The following is a 19568-nucleotide window of genomic DNA, read 5'->3' as shown; positions in this document are numbered from 1 at the left end:
CAAGAACAGTCGTACCCAGTGTAAACACAGGGTTGAAGTATGTGCAAAATAATAATACAATGTTCAGGAGCCGTTTAAGGTTCTAGTATTCTTAAAAAAAAAACAAAAAAAAAAAAAACTTGTTTTGAATAAGAACCAGTTCTTAGTTTCCAACCCTATAAGTAATGATAGGCATTCCGTGATGGCCAAGATGTACTCCTAGCTTCTGCGTATTGCCCTCATCTTTGAATCTTAAAGACATTCCAAGGATGACACGAATGCTGTAACTACATGAAATATTTTTAAAATGCAAACATCAGGGTCATTAGTATGAATAGTGAAGGTAAAAGACGAACATGGGCTATGAATTTAAACTGTTTAAGTCTAAAAGCATCAAGTAAGTAAGTATCAAGGAAGTTCCTTCTGAAACCTGAGAACAGTCCTCACGCTCTCAAATCTCCACCCCTATTAAACATTGACTCGGTGGTACAAAAAGCACCTTTGTATCATATTTAATTGTATTGTGCTTTATGGTATTACGCTCTTGTAAAATTTCGAGTTCCTTTTTCACTTTTTCTTTATCGGTTCTTTAGCTCATAGTGCTTTTAAAAAGCTACGCCGGTCTCCAGGTCACGCTAGCTTCAGCACTTTACATCCATTTAGAAGCTGATTAATCAATTTGCGCGATCCCGCAGCCATTTATGTTGGGTGCACGTGCAGTGCGTGTTTGAATGAGCGGGCCTAATCGTGATAGGAGTAGGTTAAGTAGGACGGGGCACTTTTAGGGAGAAAGACATTGCTGCCACCTCCTCAACCACTTAAAGACTAATTAACATAAGCAGATAGTACTATCTCGTCCTGCTATTGTGGGTCACCCTGACTGTGTGCACACACGTTCGCTCTTACAGACGCGCACACACGTGTACACGGCCCTTATCGTCAGACACACGGCCTTAGCTCCTTCCTTGGGGAGGTTGAAAGGTCTGAACTCGCTCGCGTGTTGGACGGCTGTTCCCCATTGCCCTACTGTGGTTAGAAAACACAGGTATCGTCCTTCCAAGTGAGAGAGAGTGCAATCTGAAGTTATTTGCATTTTAAAACTACAACTTTAATCACTGTTAAAAACCTAATATCTATATTGGTTGCTACAAAATACATTTCTGCAAAACTTAGAAAAAAGTACCTATATGTATGAATACTTTTATTCCTTTTCACAAAGTATGATTTACAGATAGAGAGTTTTGATTAATAAAACCTTATTTTTACACAATTACTTGCAGTATATTACGTTATGACTTCAAAACGATTTTTAACATCCTGTGCGATTTGAAAATTGATACTTTTGAACATTGTCGTCACATATACAGCTTCATATGCATGAGTTTTCTACTTAAGTAAGTTTGCTCGGTAGCTCACCCGATGCGGTGTTGCACTTGAGTGATGAAAAGCTCTGGCTCTGGCTTGTAATATCACTTTTGCATTTATTAACACTTTGGGTAGGTTTAGGGTTGGGTTTGGTGTAGGGGATATTTCCAACACGATAGAGCATTAACCATTAGCGACACTCCCTGGATATTTAAATTCTGAACAGCCGCAATACGTACCTCAAGAAGCGTTAAAAGAACGCAGCAATACGTGCCTGTACCAACGTAATATAAATGTGCCACAGTCACGTTAAGTTGCTGAAAACAGCTCCTTTGCTGTCTGACACACCTGAAGTGCGTGCATGAGCCGCATCTTGGGCAGCTTGTGATTAAAGCGCGCACACTCACGCGAAGATGTGTTTCCAACCTCGTGAACACAGAGTTGATTCGTCTTTCCTTTTATTTGATCAGAAACATACACACACAGAATTGTCAAAATACCCGGCTCGACTATAATTCTCATTAATGCAGCCAGTTTTAAATGAATGTAAACAGCTGAGAAAGAAATTGGACGTGTATCATTATATTGGATCCCTGCAGTCGATCTTAAAGGGACAGCAGCCTATTAAAGGAGTAGTTCACTTTCAGAACAAAAAAATACAGATAATGTACTCACCCCTTTGTCATCCAAGATGTTCATGTCTTCCTTTCTTCAGTCGTAAGGAAATTACGTTTTTTGAGTAAAACATTTCAGGATTTCTATCCATGTAATAGACTTCTACGGTGCCCCCGAGTTTGAACTTCCACAATGCAGCTTCAAAGGGCTCTCAATGATCCCAGCCGAGGAAAAAGGGTCTTATCTAGCAAAATGATGGGTTATTTTCTAAAAAAAAAAATGACAATTTATATACTTTTTAACCTCAAATGCTCGCCTTGTGTAGCTCGGCAAGACGAGCATTTGAGATTAAAATGTATAAAAGTTGTAAATGTTTTTAGAAAATAACTGATTGTTTTGCTAGATAAGACTTCCTCGGCTGGGATCATTTAGAGCCCCAAGAAGCTGCATTTAAACTGCATTGTGGAAGTTCAAACTCGGGGGCACTATAGAAGTCCATTATATGGAGGGAATCCTGAAATGTTTTCCTTAAAAAAAAAAAAAAAAAAAAAAAACACCATTTCCTCATCTTGGATGAAAAGGGGGTTAGTACATTATTTGTAAATTTTTGTTCTGAAAGTGAACTACACCTTTAATACATGCTGCTGTCTATGTCACTACTGTTAGTCATACAACAACACAGCTTTAACCAAGATTAATCTATATCTAATTCATACAGTGAACCCTATGCAGTGTTATTTTATACTTATTACTATATTACTATATTTCTTATTGCTATAGTTTTTACTGTGGTATTGAAGAAGTAAAGTGTACTTTACGTAATTAATGAACAGAAAGCAATGTTAAATTGATATAAAATAAGTGGCATTCATTTATTTATTTATTTTTGTTTACATTGATGTTGAACTTACATTTTCAGATTTGTGATATTACTTTTATGTAATGCCAAAACATTGCTGGTCACTTTCAGAAGTTGTAGTGATGCTTTCTTTTCCAAGAAAGAATGGGAAATATATATAGTGGTTATATAATTTTAATTTTTAAATATTTTAAAATATAATTTAAATTGACTTTGCACATTTAAAGCACGATCATATCACATATCACATTATTTAACAAGGTTTCCCACATCGCATTTTTCTTCAATATCGTACAGCCCTAATTCCTAAACAGTGGTTAAATCGTAATCATAATTGGAGGATCAGAAAGCTCTCGGATTTTATCGAAGATATCTTGATTTGTGTTCCAAAGATAAACAAAGGTCTTATGGGTTTGGAATGACATGAGGGTGAGTAATTAATGACAGAATTTTCATTTTTGGGTGAACTAACCCTTTTAAAGTGAGCCTGAAACTCAGAATTGATGCTATTTACTGTTTTCCTGCTTGTCAAAACAATTTAGTTACTGACTTGAGTCCAAAGTAAAATCTGGGTCCTGAAGCAAAACCAATTTTTCGAATCTTGTTTATTGTCTTTGTATTATTTTGTACTACCAACTCTTCATTTCATCACATTCAATTCAAACTGCAAACTCACAACTCACTGAAAATATAATTTATTTTGCAGCGGCGCTGTAGATTAAGCAATGTCGCTGTTGAATAGCTGAGCGGGAAACACCGGTACCAGGTGAAACAAGTTTGTTTTGCCCATTTCTCTCAGAGGAGTTTTCCATAGATTAACACGGCAGTCTAAAATTCATTGTGCCAGGTCCAGCGTTAACTCAAGAGCTCCTCTAATCAACTGAAGTACAAACTGCTGATAAATCTTTTATGGCAGTTTAGAGTTGCAGCCCTTGTATAGCCCCAGTATAGTGTAACCCGTATATAGGAGCAATCGGGGTGCTTTCCCAAGCACGTATCGCTACAAGAGACGTGCGATAGTCATGCTTATAATGCTTCATAAAAGGCATCCGTTTGGGACGATCGGATCTGAAAGCGAATCGGAGAAGGAGAATTGCGAGTGCAGGCATACCTCCAGACATTTTTTTGTTTTTTTGCCGTCACTCGCCAGGTTTGTTCATGCATATATGCTAATGCAGCGGCTAACACGGCTTCTCACGCTCCTATTCTCTCCAAATGATGCAACCTGCCAGCCATCCTCTCAATTCTGCTGATACTCACGTTCCCCTCTTTCCATAGAAGAAAGGAAGTGAAAAACAGAGAGGATGGGGTGGCAGACAGAGAGAGTGAGCGAGACACAGGGAGGAGTCTGCAAATCCACAAAGGTTTTGTAATGAATGCGCGGCGCAACAATAAAAACAAAAACATTAAAGAGAGAAAAGACATGTTTCTGTGTTAAACAATTAGTGCAGCGGCATTATGGGGGATCTGGGCGGACAAAAGCGCCACAGCGGCAGGGGTTCTCCCCAACACAAACGCACAAAGAGCACCTCACTCTCGTTAAGCCTCGGAAAAACCCCCGAGACACACTCTACACCGGTCTCCTCCGCCAGCGCCGCGTTATCCGTCCCCACGCTATCGTCTCCTCCATCTCTCGTGCGCTTTGTTCTGTTCATCATCCCATTCTGCTGTTTTTATCTCTGTTCTGGGGTCCCCTCTCTCCGTTCCTCCCCGCCTCCATGGCCTCAGACAGGACACACTACTGCCAGCATCAGAGGTGTGTGTACATAAAGGGCTTTTCAGGAGGACTGACCCTGGTGCTAGCTAAACTGGATTAGCAGGACACTATGTTGTCCATCTGCTGTGATAAGTGTGAGCATCTGAGGTTCTGAGGTGAAGCTGTGTGCTCTTGTTCCCATTAGTAGCTTAATAGCTGACTTTTGATGCTCACAATCATGTTGGCACTGCATGTTCTGGAAAAGACAACCTCGTTTTCCTTCGAAGTAGATCCTTCTACCCGAAACCCGTGATGGTTGACAGTCTGATAACCATAGCACTGACTTGGTGATTTGCAGCTGTTAACAAAACATGTATACCAACGTTTTAACCTGTTTGGTTTTCAGTAAACGGTTGTCAACTGAGATACCATGTTTTATGCATGTGAAACTAATGCACAGAACACAGAACTTGCCTGAATTTTTCAGTGCTCGATTCAACTTTAGAAAGCAGTTGTCATACCTGTGAATAAACAAGGATTAAGCCCTCAGAAGAGGAGTGACAACTGCATTTAGCTGCACAGTTTGTCTCAAAACTGCTCCTTTTAGAGTTATAAACGGTTAGGTATCCATTAGGCCATTGTTTTGAATTTGAGAGATATTTCAATTTTTATTTTACTATAGTTTAACCTGATATTGCAGCAAATTATTGAAGCAAGCTTATTTTCGTATTGATTATTGTGCGTTTTTATTGTGTATTGAATGTTGTTTCAAAAAAACACAGAACAGAATAATTATATTGTCTGGTATATTGGTTATCGTAAGATAATTATTGGTTTAGTCGTATAACATAAATAATGCCCTGTTGATTAGACAACAGCATTATAGAAACCTTAACTTGGGCTGGGTGTTAAATCATTATCAATATTTATATATATATTAAAATATATTATATATATTAAAAAATCATTTTAAAATTAATTGCTGTATTGATTGCCTTTTAGAAGATTGGTTAAATTGTCAGTTTTACATTAATTTCATAGCATTTTTATGATAAATATTAAATCAAGATACAAAAAATATATATCTATATATATTTTTTAGTTACAGGGTTCGTACAAGGTGCTTAAATTGCTTTAATTTGACTTTGGAAGTTAAGGCCTGGAAAACCCTTCAAAAAATAGCAATATTCCTGAAGAGGTGCTTGAAATGTGCTTGAAAGACTGTGTACCTATGAAATAAGTGTTTAATTTTGTCAATAAGCACACATCTTTTTAAGCAATCAAAAAAAAACATACCTTTTTTTGCTTATTCCAGTTAATTGAGCTGGAATAAGCAAAAAAAATAATTAATAATAATAAAATAATAATTAAAAAAAATAAAATAATTGAGCTACGCAAGTAGTAGTACTGACAGTATTGTGTAAACATGGCTGCAATTGATTCAAACTCGTGACTTTGTTCATTCATTCATTTCAAGCGATTCACTAACAAAAAAACAGATCAAATTAAAAGAGCCATTCATTTTCAGATTTCGACATCTCTTGTAATGATTGTAAAAAAGCATGTATTGATGTGTGAAACAACTTTTCGACTCAGTTCAACTATTGCGTCGCTAAATAATTCACTATTTTGAAGTACACCTATCGGATCGTGTATCGCAAATCATTTGTTTCAGATTGGGACTTCAAATCACATATCACGAATCATTTGATTTAGATTGGAACATCTTGTATCGCAAATCATTTGATTCAGGTAGGACTTAAGAGTGTGTATTGCAAATCGCGATTCATTTGATTTAGATCGGAACAGGTTTATGAATCATAACGCAGAGGTCTTCAACCCTGTTCCTGGAGACCCACTATCCTGAAGAGTTTAGCTACAATCTTAATCAAACCCACCAGAAGCAGCCAATCAAGCCGTGCTTAAGGTGTGCTTAAGCAGTGCTTAAGCAGGTTGGAAATAAACTTTCCAGGAGAGTGGGTCCCCAGGAGAAGGGTTGAAGGCCTCTGATTTAGTGAATTAAATGATTTAAATCAAATGATTTGCTATACGCCGATTTGATTTGAATTGGATTTAGATCGAAATTTCAGAGCGGGTTCGCAAAATCTTTTGCTTTAGATCGAAACTTCAGAGCACAGAAATTATACATTTCTTTCGTTTTATGTTACATCGTTACATAAAAAAAAAAAAAATCATTTTGAAAAAAATGAAATGGGTCCTTAAAAGATTACTCCACTTTCAGAAAAGAAAAAAATGTACTGATAATTTACTCACCCCCATGTCATCCAAGATGTTCATGTCTTTCTTTCTTCAGTCTCAAATAAATTAAGATTTTTCTCCATATAGTGGACTTTAATGGTGCTCAATGGATTGAAGGTTAAAATTGCAGTTTCAGTGCAGCTTCAAAGGGCTCTAAGCGATCCCAGCTAGGGAATAAGGGTCTTATCTAGCGACACGATCAGTCATTTTCTTAACTTTTAACCACAAATACTCGTCTTGTCTAGCTCTGTGATGCAGATGCGCATGCACATGCTTACTCTGCACTCCGTTTCAAGACTCCCGTCTCATTTTCTCCTCCAATCTCAAAATCCTACATCACTGTCTACATCGTATGTTCACTTTGTAAACACTGCAGTGATGTAGGACAAAGTTGGAGGAGAAAATTATGGGAGTTTTGTTAAACCGGCGTACACAGAGTATGCATGCGCATCGCAGAGCTAGACAAGCATTTCCTACAAGCATTTAAGGTTAAAAAGTATATAAATTGTACTTTTTTTTTTTTTTTTTTTTTTTTTAGAAAATAACCAATCGTTTCACTAGATAAGACCCTTCTTTTTTGGCTGGGATCATTTAGAGCCCTTTGAAGCTGCATTTAAGATGCATTTTGGAAGTTGAAACTCACGGGCACCATAGAAGTCCACTATATGGAGAAAATTCTTGAAATGTTTTCCTGAAAAAACACAATTTCTTTACAACTCAAGAAAGAAGGGCATGGGCATCTTGGATGACGAGATGTCAAGGAAGTGAACTAATCATTTAAATGAAAAGTTAGCTTACTCTGTGTGATGTTTACATTCATTTTCAAGGTCTAATGTGGAATTTATTGCCCTTCCCTGTTAATGGTATGAAATAAATATCAATATCGATCCCTATGCTCAGTAATTCAGTAACGACCTGACCTGACTTTCTATAATTTTCAAATGATTTCTCTCTCTTTTTAGGCTGATATTCTTCCCGCTATCCCACCGTCTCCTGTCATACCTCGACTGACCCTCAGAGTGGGCGCTGGACAAGACAAGATGTAAGTACTTCACACACACACATCCACACACGAAGGGTTGAGAGTATCAGGCAGCTCTCTGTGTGGTCAGAGTCTCTGAGTCTGTGTACAGGTGTGAGTTTCAGGCTTTGGGTCTTGTGACCAGTCCCAGACGGCCCATGAGGTCTTTGAGGGAGGCAAACACACACACACACACACACACCCCCCACATCATGGCCCCCTCCTGCACACTCCTATCAATAGCGCTAGTGTTCACACCACTTAACCCCCTCACACACACTCAGCGGCATACTACAGGTAAGGCGATTACTGATTCCTGAACGTCTACATGTGACTGATGTCGCCTTAATGGCCAGTGTGATTTAGACTTAGAACATACAGCATCTGCACAGTGTTTTGACTGTGCTTTTGAATGTCTTCCTCACCTCTTCAGTTCCACCTGCATGCAGGACAGGAAACATTAGTGTTTACGTCTATGTGTGTGTGTGTGTGTGTGTGTGTGTTTGTACAGGAAGGCCTTTATTCTCTGCCTGGGAGTGTGTGTTGTCCCTCTGATGTTGCCTGTGTTGTGCTCTTTCCTTGCACCTGTAGTCTAGTGTGTAGAAAAACACAATCAGCAGTCCTTTCAAGAGGAAAATGTGTTTTTATATCTGTCCTTGTGTTGTAGTTTGTTAACGTAAGCACAAGCTTTAGATATTGTTTATGTTTAACTTCTGTTTTAGCTTGAAGCACAGAACATCAGTGATGAAAGTAAAAGATAAAAGAGTATTTATATCTGCTATAATCGATACAGTGTACATTTTCCCGAGATCTCAACAGAAGCTTCTTTTGATGCGCGTGGAAACATTGGCACAGGTGAACTTTGACCTCTGAAAGGTCTTGGGGTCACATCCTGGACAGGGCATACCCCACACCATCTTTACCCCGAGAGGGAGCCCTCTGCATGGTTGTGTGTGTGTGTGTGTGTGTCAGTCAGATGAAGCATAAATAATGAGTGTCTGTGTGTGTAATCGGAGCTGACCGTTTGACACGCCCTTCTCAGGGTCAATACCACAGCAAGCGCCGCTGTCCTCTCTCTGAGCCTGTCAATCAACCTGTTACTCAGCAACAGCAGGGTTTAATCAGTTTCTCTGGTGGCATTTAAAAAGACGAACTGAATGTGACAGATCTTCTGTATTGCCAGATTATAATTATTATGGATCCTCAATATATTGGTGAAGATATTAGCTGATATTGAAAGCAGATAATATGTGACCCTGGACCACAAAACCAGTCATAAGGGTAAATTTTTGAAATTGAGAATAAATAAGCTTTTCATTGATGTATGGTTTGATAGGAAAGGACAATATTTGGCCGTGATGGGCAAAAAAAAAAATCCAAATTTGAAAAAAGTTGCCTTTAAAGTTGTCCAAATGAAGTTATTAGCAATACTTATTACTAATCAATTTTTAATGTATTTACACTAGGAAATCTACAAAATATCCTCATGGAACATAATCTTTACTTAATATACTAATGATTTTTTGGCATAAATGAAAAATTGATCATTTTTGGCTGTTGCTGGTTTTGTGGTCCAGGGTCACATATAAGAATTGGGTGACACTTTACAGTAAGGTGTCATTTGTTAAAATTAGTTAATGTGTTAACTAACATGAACAAACAATGAACAATACATTTAATACAGTATTTAGTCTTTGTTATTGTTAGTTAATAAAAATACAGTCGTTCATTGTTTGTTCATGTTAGTTCATTAGTGCATTAACTAATGTTAACAAACAACTTGTGATTGTAGTATTTCATTAGTAAATGCTGATATGTACATTAACTAAGATTAATAAATGCTGAAGTAGTATTCATTCTTGGTTCATGTTAACTAATGTAGTTAACTAATGAACCTTATTGTAAAGTGTTACCAAGAATTGTTTACTGGTTACAATATACAGACAAAAGCACTCAAATATCATCATAGCATCATTCACTTTTAAAGATTTGGTGTGAACAGCTTGTATTTTTTTTTACCAATACATGCTAATATTTATATATTCATAATGTTTTCATTCATAAGGTTTTACTTTTTACTTATTTTTAGGGCCGGGACTTTAACGCGTTAATTTAGATTAATTAATTACACAAAAATAACGCGTTAATTTTTTTTAACGCATTTTAATCGCACTAAGTTTTGCACCGCGGAACGTTTCTCACTGGATGAGATTCGGCGGACCGATTATACTGGAGCACCAACTAGCGTTCAGACAAGTCCGTCCTAAACAGTATTGTACGTCCCAAATCGTAGTATGTTTAAAAAAGTATTCCAAAGATTCCCGGATGGTCTACTACTTAACGATCAATGCGCACTTTTAACGGCTAATATTGCCCGCAACACACAGCGCCGTGAACGAGGATTCGATTAGAACTACAAACACGCATAAAAAGTGTTAAAAAACTACAAACATGGAGGATATACGCGACCAACGGACAGGTAGAGAAAGGGATTTGAGTGATAAATAATCAGTGTGTAACCTGATAAAAAATATTTTTTAAATGTTATCCGCGTTATATTCCATGTGCAGCAACATTTATAATGATAGGTTTGGTCATTAACGTTTAAATGCATAATTAAGCAAACACAAGAGCAGAGTTCTCGGCATGAAAGACTCGTTAAAGAACGTGCCTCTTGCTACACTTAATGGCAATATTGCACTGGTCTGTTGGACTTGGTTGAACAAAAATAAACAATATTTTGTTGCTTAAGCTTATGTATTCAGTCATTATTCAATGGTATACTAAAAATCCATGTAAAAAATCTTAATTCTCACTGTTCTCAGGTCAAATATTTATATGCGATTAAAATGCGATTAATTTCGATTAATTAATTACAAAGCCTCTAATTAATTAGATTAATTTTTTTAATCGAGTCCCGGCCCTACTTATTTTATTATTTATTTAAAATAGATAATCAAAACTATTAATTAATTTGTATTGTTTATTTTATTTTATTTAACTGGTTGAAATAGAAATAGAAAAGCTAATTTATAATACTGGCCATTGTGTTGGTTTTTAGCCAAAGAAAAATAATATTGCATTATTTTATTTTACTAAATATTGCAACAAAATATATTTACATTACTCGTTTTTGTGCAAATTCATGTAAGACAAATGTATAATATATGTATTTATTTATTTAGTCAAACTAAAAATTATTCAGACACCAGATATATATATATATATATTTTTTTTTTTTCTTTACTAGTGGGTGCAGGACACAGTTCATTTATGTAAGTGAGAATAGCTAAATAAAGGCAACTGTGACATATTCTACCAAAAAATTCTTCATACAGTGAACTACCAGTAAAACTGATAAAAATTTGAGACCAGAAATTTGATTCAACACTTTGAGCTGACCATGTTTGTTTTCTTTCAAAGACATCAAGATGAATTTGTTTTAACGCAGTTTTAATCTTGAGTTCTTCATATTTTATTACAGTTTTCTAAACTATAGCAAATAAACTGTGATAATGTGTGAAATATCGAAGGTGTCTGAATAAATTTTGTTTTAAATGTAATTAATTTGTGATTATCAAGATTAATTTGTTCTGACACAGTTAACCTCTTGAGTTCTTGTCATATTTGTGACCCTGGACCGCAAAACCAGTCATAAGGTAAAATTCTACAAACCTGAGATGTATACATCATATGAAAGATCAATAAATAAGCTTTCTATTGATATATGGTTTGTTAGGATAGGACAGTATTTGGCCGAGATACATCTATTTGAAAATCTGGAATCTGAGGGTGCAAAAAATTCAAAATACTGAGAAAATCACCTTTAAAGTTCTCCAAATTAAGTTCTTAACAATGCATATTACTAATCAAAAATTACATTTTGATATATTTATAGTAGGAATTTTACACAAAATCTTCATGGAACATGATCTTTGCTTAATTTCCTAATGATTTTTGGCATAAAAGAAAAATCAATAATTTTGACCCATGCAATGTATTTTTGGCTATTGCTACAAATATACCCCTGCGACTTAAGACTGGTTTTGTGGTCCAGGGTCACATTTTATTACCCTTTTCTAAACTATAGCGAATAAATTGATAATGTGAGAAATGTTGAAGGTGTCTGAATAAATTTTGGTTTGACTGTATATGCTATAAACTATACTGTACACATATACTATATTACTAGCATATTGGATGTTTATTAATACTTATAAAGCACATATTAATGCCTTATTCTCTATGATCATATCCCTTAATTCTATTCCATACCTAAACTTAACAACTACCTTACTGTTAATAAGCAGCAAATTAAGAGTTTATTGAAGGAAAAGTCATAGTTAATAGTTAGAATTGGACTTTATAGTAACATATGATCTTAATTACATATAAAACAAACAGTTGTACGCTAAACTATTCACTCAATGAAAAATATCAGTTATATTGTATGGTGTGTAACCGTTCTCTGTTTCTCTCTCTATCTTCACCAGTGTGATCAGTAAGGTGGTCCCAGATTCAGAACCCACCCCTCCACCACCACGGACCCCAGTGGCCAGGCCCAGTCCAGCAGCACGGATGCGTTCCCCTCCAGCTCCCCCTCCACCTGCCCCGGCTCCTGTAGCACCTCCACCCCGCCCTCCTCCTGTTCTGCCCCCTCCACCCCCAGCCGCCCCCATTCAGCCGCCACCCAGCCAGGCCAAAGCACGGGGATGCAGCGTTGTCACGGAGACCGTCAGCGCATACGTGGTGAGTCTCACATATACACAGTACACACAGAAATGAATAACTGCATTGTGTTAGTTGTATTATTATGTGAACCTGGAGCACAAAACCAGTCTTAAGTAGCACAAGTGTATTTATAGCAATAGCCAGAAATACATTGTATGGGTCAAAATGATTGATTTTCTTTTATACCAAAAATCATTAGGATATTGGGTAAAGATTTGTTTCATGAAGATATTTTGTAGATTTCGTACTGTAAATATATCAAAACTTAATTTTTAGTTTTAGATTAGTAATATGCATTGCTAAGAACTTCATTTGGACAACTTTAAAGGCGATTTTCTCAATATTTAGATTTTTTTGCACCCTCAGATTGCAGATTTTCAAATAGTTGTATCTCAGCCAAATATTATTCTACATCAGTGGAATCAGATGATGTATACATTTCAGTTTAATAAAATTGACCCTTATAACTGGTTTTGTGGTCCAGGGTCACATAATAATATAAATATAAACATAACATATCATTTTTTTTTTAAATATTATATAATGAATTAAAATTTCATATATTTAATATTTATGTTCATTTATCATTATCACAATCAATGATTATTCTGCCAAATAATATAATTGCAGTTATATTTTACACTTACAGTCAAGCAAATATATACAGTAGTCAACATTCGAAGTGGATCAAAAAACTTCATCAAAGTTGTCCTAAGATAAGAACGGGTATTCTTTTTGGTTTTAGGACAAAATTTAATGAAAGGTTTTGATCCACTTCGAATGTTGACTACTGTATATCGTCAATATACAGTTCTACAGATGTGTGTATAAGTTTGATCAAGAAACATTTTAAATGTAATGCATTGAAATGCAAACTGTTGTCAATTTTTTTCAACATTTTACATTGAAAAAAAAATTAAATTCATATATAACACAAACTGCACACACTACCAGTTAAAAGTTTTTGAACAGTAAGATATTAATGTTTTTTTTAAGTCTTTTCTGCTCACCAAGCCTGCATTTATTTAATCCAAAGTACAGCAAAAACAGTTATAACAAATATTTTTACTACTTAAAATAACTGCTTTCTATTTAAATATGTTTTAAAATGTAATTTTTTCCTGTGATTTCAAAGCTGAATGTTTAACATCATTACTCCAGTTACATGATCCTTCAGAAATCATTGTAATATTTTGATTGCTGCTCAAAAAACAGTTTTTTTCATGTGTCTTTGAATAGAAAGTTCGGAAGAACAGCATTTATCTGATATAAAAAAATTCTGTAACATTATAAATGCCTTTATCATCACTTTTGATCAATTTAAAGCATCCTCGCTAAATAAAAGTATCAAAATTTATTAAATTTCTTTCCCCCAAAAAATAAAAAAATAAAATACTGACTCCAATTTTGTGAATGGTATTGAAAAAAGCTTTTTATTTCAGGTAAACGCTGGTCTTTGGATCTTTCTATTCATCAAAGAACCCTGAAAAATATACTCAACTGTTTTAAATATTGATAATAAAAAAAATAAATGCTTCTTGAACCGCAAATCAGCATATTAGAATAATTTCCGAAGCACCATGTGAAACTGAAGACTGTAGTAATGATGCTGAAAATGTAGCTTCGATCACAGGAAAAAAAAAAAGAAATTTAAAACATATTTAAATATAAAACAGTTATTTTAAATAGTAAAAATATTTCAGATTTTTACTGTTTTTACTATACTTTGAATCAAATAAATGCAGGCTTGGTGAGCAAAAGAGACTTCTTTTAAAAAAACATTAAAAATCTTACTGTTCAAAAACTTTTGACTCATAGTGTACATTTAATTATATATTTAATTTCACAGACAGGATTTTTTCTAGCTAATTCCTAAGTGTTTTCTGAAGTATTCTTAAGTCAAAAATAACATTTTGCAAGCTGAGGTTTCAGTGAAAACAGGAAACAGTTTTGAAAACAGGAAACCATTTTAATGGTTGAAACGTCTCAGTGGGACCTCCAACTCAAAATGATATAGGATGTGACGTAATCTAGTACTATAGCACTTGGTTTTACTTCTCTTTTTGACCAGTGCCGGAAGCGTTATGCCTCTTTGATTTGTTTGATTGATTCTTGTGTGTTTTGCTCATCACAGATTCGGGATGAATGGGGTAATCAGATCTGGATCTGCCCGGGATGTAATAAACCTGATGACGGCAGTCCCATGATCGGATGCGACGAGTGTGACGACTGGTATCACTGGTAAAAGCCTTCTCTTACATTATGCACTCACTGTATTTCTCCAAGAAAGTCAATGCCAAACTTTTTTTTTTTGCTTTGTTTGTTTGTTTTCTAAGGAATCAGAATGTTCCACAGGAAAAAAATGTAGGCAGGACTAAACTTTTATCTATAAGGAAGTTGTCTCAGTTTTGATTTCATCTTGACTTGACTTCTTTATTCATCTTATGTGGTGCATAAGACTTTTCAGAGTAATGTGAGATCAAAATGCAGTGTGTTTTGATTTTTTAATTAAAGTTAGGTTGCTATATTTTACACAGAGCCACACACACCTCAAAACAAAGTGAATAAGAGGAAGTGCCAATCAAACAGACAAAAAAAAAAACTCAAACTGAGTCTAGATTGCTTGGCATTACTGCAAAGCTTTTTGGGAATCATCTTTTTCATCCCCTTCGCACACAGATCAAAAATACACAAACGCTCACAGAACAAACTGTGTGTCTTTTATGATAAAAGAAGGTATTTTGATGGTGATCGGCTGTTTTTATATATAAAAGATGGTTTTTGTGTGCGAATCTGTTTCGAATTGTATGAAAAATTCAAACTTGGCACGTAAGTTGTGTTGTTCGTCATACCGATCGATATCATTGGAGTTTATCTTGTAACCGAGACTCATCTATCTCTCTTTCTGTCTCTTTCAGGCCCTGTGTGGGTCTTGTAGCCGCCCCTCCGGAGGACCAGTCGTGGTTCTGTGTGAAATGCGCTGGGAAGAAGAAAGACAAGAAGACAAAAAAAAGGAAACGCAAAGCGCACTGACCCACATTTCTTTTTCTCCCGTCTCCGTCTTCATTCTGTTTTCGCCTTAATTCATTTCCAACTGTTTTGCCTCATTTGTTTGTTTTTTTCACCCAGCCCTTCTTTTAACTTGGTTAACTTAACTCAGTGTCCAGTATCATAATGTATTTTTTAAAATGAAAATTTCAAATGTGTATATGTTACTTTTTTATGTGGAGAATCGTACAGTATGTCTATATGATCTTTGTACCGAGCTCATGATTGTTCAGTAGATGTGTGTTGAAATGAACCTCTCAGTTCGCCCTCGTTAAAGGTTGTTCCATGTGCTGATTCATCAAACCAAAAATCACCCATGAGGAAAAAAAAAAAACATTCTGTACTATAATCTGCCTTTTAATAGCGGTCTTCTGATTGATTTTGACTGGAGGTGCAATTTCATTTTACTATGGATTTAATTAAAAGTTGCTTTTTCACATCTTATTGTTTTGTTCTCTTGCCGTTTGTTTGGGTTACAAGTGTACAACTAAAACAAAAAGTGTACATTCTGTTCAGATGGTTTGTTTAGGCTTCTGAATTAAATATGGCATTTCAGTCAAATGATCTCTGGAAAGCAGTGAGTTAAATATGGTAAATGAAAAGTCAGTTATGGGCTGAAATGTTTTATCCAAGACACATAAACAGAGATGCCATTGTTTATTCAAATCTGATATGTTGTGCGTACAAAGCAAAGCACTCGAGTCCCATTTGATTCATGTTCTCCAAAAATATAATATGCCTCCAAGAAGTATTTGAACACTTGAAGTGTCTTCTTTTGCAACAAAGTGTCAGCAGCAAGTGTATTTCAAAGAAACAACGATTGAACTTTTCACATAAAGATGTTTTCTAATGATAAAACGACTATACACCTTCTGATATAAAACATTACAAAGTATTGTGAGACTTTTTGGCTGTCAAATGTTAGTGGAACATATTCATCTTTAATCAGTGTTGGGGGTGACGCATTACAAGTAACACAATAATATTACTTTTTCCAAGTAACTAGTAAAGTGACGCATTACTTTTTAATTGACAAGAAAATATCTGAGGTACTTTTTTTAAATAAGTAACGGCAGTTACTTTTTACCCCCATTTTTTTGATTAAAAGCTCTACTGTACCCATGTTGAGAGAAATTGTGAGTAAGATGTTACTTTAGTTCTTAATTTAGTTAATTAATCTCAATCACTAAAAAAACAGATAACGTATTCCTCAAAATGAATCAAAACAGTTAAATTCTACTCAGAATATGACGCAAACCTACAATAATTCAACATGTTAAATAATACAAATATCCTTTATGTATTTAATTCCATCTTCCAACCTTCAATGATCCAATTCATCCATACTAATAAGCAAAAATTACTCAGGATAATCACATTTGTTTTCCTTTTTTTTACTGCTAAAGAGTTGAATTTTTTTCTTCTGCGGTCTACTGTACAGACATGAATTTACTTTTCTCTAAGCCTGAGGCTTTTGGTGTAAAAAGGCTTTTACATTTGCAAAAAATAGAGCTTTTTATATTACAAACAAACAAGCAAGCCCTGCCCAGATTTAAAACGTAACGCAAAAGTAACATAACGCATTACTTTCCATTAAAAGTAACTAACGTAATTAGTTACTTTTTTAGGGAGTAACTCAATATTGCATTACTTTTAAAAGTAACACTGTCCTTTAATGTGAAAAGCTACACCTGTGTGAACTTCAGTGTTTTGAATTAATGTTTTGAAGCGTCATTTTGTTTGCCACTGGTACTAATATTTGAAGTATATTAGTTCTGTTCCTCAAAGTATTTACCAAATAAAGAATTTGCCGAAATAGCAAAAACAGTATGGTTGTAGCCTACTACAGGCTATTTAAAATTCGGCGTTTTAATGAAGTGAATCATTGAATCATTCATTAAACCGATTCTTTCGAACACATCGATTCACTGAGGAACCAACGAATGTTGTTCGAATCGCAGCCGCTGATTCTGCTTTGGCTTTGTTTGGAACTGTTTTCGTTGGCGAAGCGAAACCAGGCAAAATAACTCAAATTGTGTGTCTAAAATGTAAGTTACTCGATATTAACCTCTGTTTATACATTTGTTATATTGTTTAAAAGCATACTCGTAGCGGCGATGTTTTTTAGGAATATCAACACAGTCACGATTAGCCTAAACGTTAAGTTACCTCACTAACGTTTGAAACCAGTGTCCAAATACTATACGGTTTCATTATTTAAAACGTACAACTGTTTATTTGTGTTCTTTCTTTTAAGGAAATGCCACTCGGTTTAATATTTAGCCCTATGCAAACATTAAGACATTTTTGAAGTGTCGAAATCGATTTCGGAGATTTATTTTAGACAGATATTTTGAGCAATAATGAGGGCAAATGTTGCGATTTTATTAATATCCTTAGTAAGTGCTTTTACATCTACACGTATGAAGGGTACAACAGGGTAAAAATACTATTCTTATCAGTCTGTTCCTTTGTAGCTCTGCCAATATGACTAGTATTTAGCTCCCACACAGCAGCTTTGAAGTAAGTATTCCACCTGATGCGGACTCTCCGCCACTGAACTCATTTAAAATCTCCTCAAATATCCCCTCACTACCTGTCATTTCTGCTAATCGCACAGATACGGCTGGCTAAATGAGCCTTTACCGTGGCTAGATCATTTCTTTATGTTAGCGCTTATCACAGAAAACTGAGGCCTTTATTGTTGCATTGTTATTCGTTTCAAAGCAGAAATGACGGTTCTGATGCAGCAGGGAGCAGTTAGCAGTGGACTGGATGGTGATAAGAAATGCGTTCCACATGTAGACTGGTATCCAGAGCTGCCTGTTAAACGAGTGTGTATCTACAGACAATAGCTGTGAGCTCTAAAGCACAGTCTATAACAAAAAACATCCATTTGAAACGTTCGCATGCCTGTAACGCAACAAAGATGAGCGGGAAGGTCATGACCATAAGCGTAAAAGCGGTACAAGTATGGACAATAATATGGATTTGTCATGCTATATCCGACTTGATGCTATAACAAATCTCATGACAACTAAACTCAGTGTCTCAAAAAAGTATTTAGATATTAACGGAACGTTCACACCAAGAAGAATAACTAAAGATATCTATGCTAATGATAATTGACGATAACGTTTCACGTTTGTCCTTATCGTTTGCATTGTTATTCTTTTAAATTGATTTTTACATTATGGTTATGATTATCTGATAGTATATCGTTATCATTGTTGTTGTGAACCGGCCTTATGTCACACTTTAAAGTATGACATTGTAACAAAATGACATTTACTTACGTGTATTTTATCATTACTTTTAAGCAAGTTAAAGTCCCAGTGTGATTTTGAATGAATGTATACTCAGTTCACCTCAGGTTCATGACACTGCATGAAAGATGCTGATTTAAATAAGAATTTAACATAGAGATTATGATATCTTTGTATGTCAGATGGTTTATGGTGGTCAAGGAAGATAATTCATCAAGCCATTCATCAAGCACTTTATTGCATTACCATTTTTTTACATGCATGACTGAATGCTTTACTGAGTGATGTTAGTTTTTGCAGATTAGAAGATAAATGTCACTCACAGCTTCCCCAAAGGTCAGAGGTCAAATGGAGATGTTGGACGACATGCAGCACTTTCCTCTAAAGGTGAGAAAAAAAGCACTTCATGGCAGATTGATTAATACACTCATATACACAGATTGATAATCTTAAAATAAGACAAAAGAAACTGATGAAATTAGCAAATTTTATTATGACTTTTGTAATGGGATTGTACTTGTCCGTGCTTTATTAAAATATTTTTGTTCAGATATATCTAAAACTTGCTGAAATGTTTTCAACAACATCAAAAAAGTGCATTTTAAGCAGTATATTTGTCTTTTTTTCCCCAGTAAAATATCTAAACAGCCTATTTGAAATGCTAAATTGACATATTAAGACCTGGTGTATTTTAAATGTCTTGTTTTATAAAATACATTGATAAGTGCA

At 35.2% G+C, this 19568-nt stretch overlaps 1 protein-coding gene across 2 annotated transcripts in view; it reads left to right on the top strand.

The window, feature by feature from the left end:
* Window positions 1-16017, top strand: part of taf3 (TAF3 RNA polymerase II, TATA box binding protein (TBP)-associated facto) — a 102585-nt gene extending 86568 nt beyond the window's left edge. For both annotated transcript variants that reach the window (XM_073838134.1, XM_073838133.1), the window contains exons 4-7: window positions 7736-7815; window positions 12288-12543; window positions 14660-14766; window positions 15444-16017. In XM_073838134.1, coding sequence (XP_073694235.1) covers window positions 7736-7815; window positions 12288-12543; window positions 14660-14766; window positions 15444-15558 — 558 coding nt within the window. In that variant the 3' untranslated portion in view covers window positions 15559-16017. The remainder of the gene's footprint in view (window positions 1-7735; window positions 7816-12287; window positions 12544-14659; window positions 14767-15443) is intronic.
* Window positions 16018-19568: the final 3551 nt, after the last annotated feature.

This window comes from Garra rufa, chromosome 4 (genome assembly GCF_049309525.1).
Source record: "Garra rufa chromosome 4, GarRuf1.0, whole genome shotgun sequence".
NCBI lineage: Eukaryota > Metazoa > Chordata > Actinopteri > Cypriniformes > Cyprinidae > Garra > Garra rufa.
The sequence above is the reverse complement of the archived record's forward strand: the minus strand, read 5'-3'. Positions and strand labels throughout refer to the sequence as shown.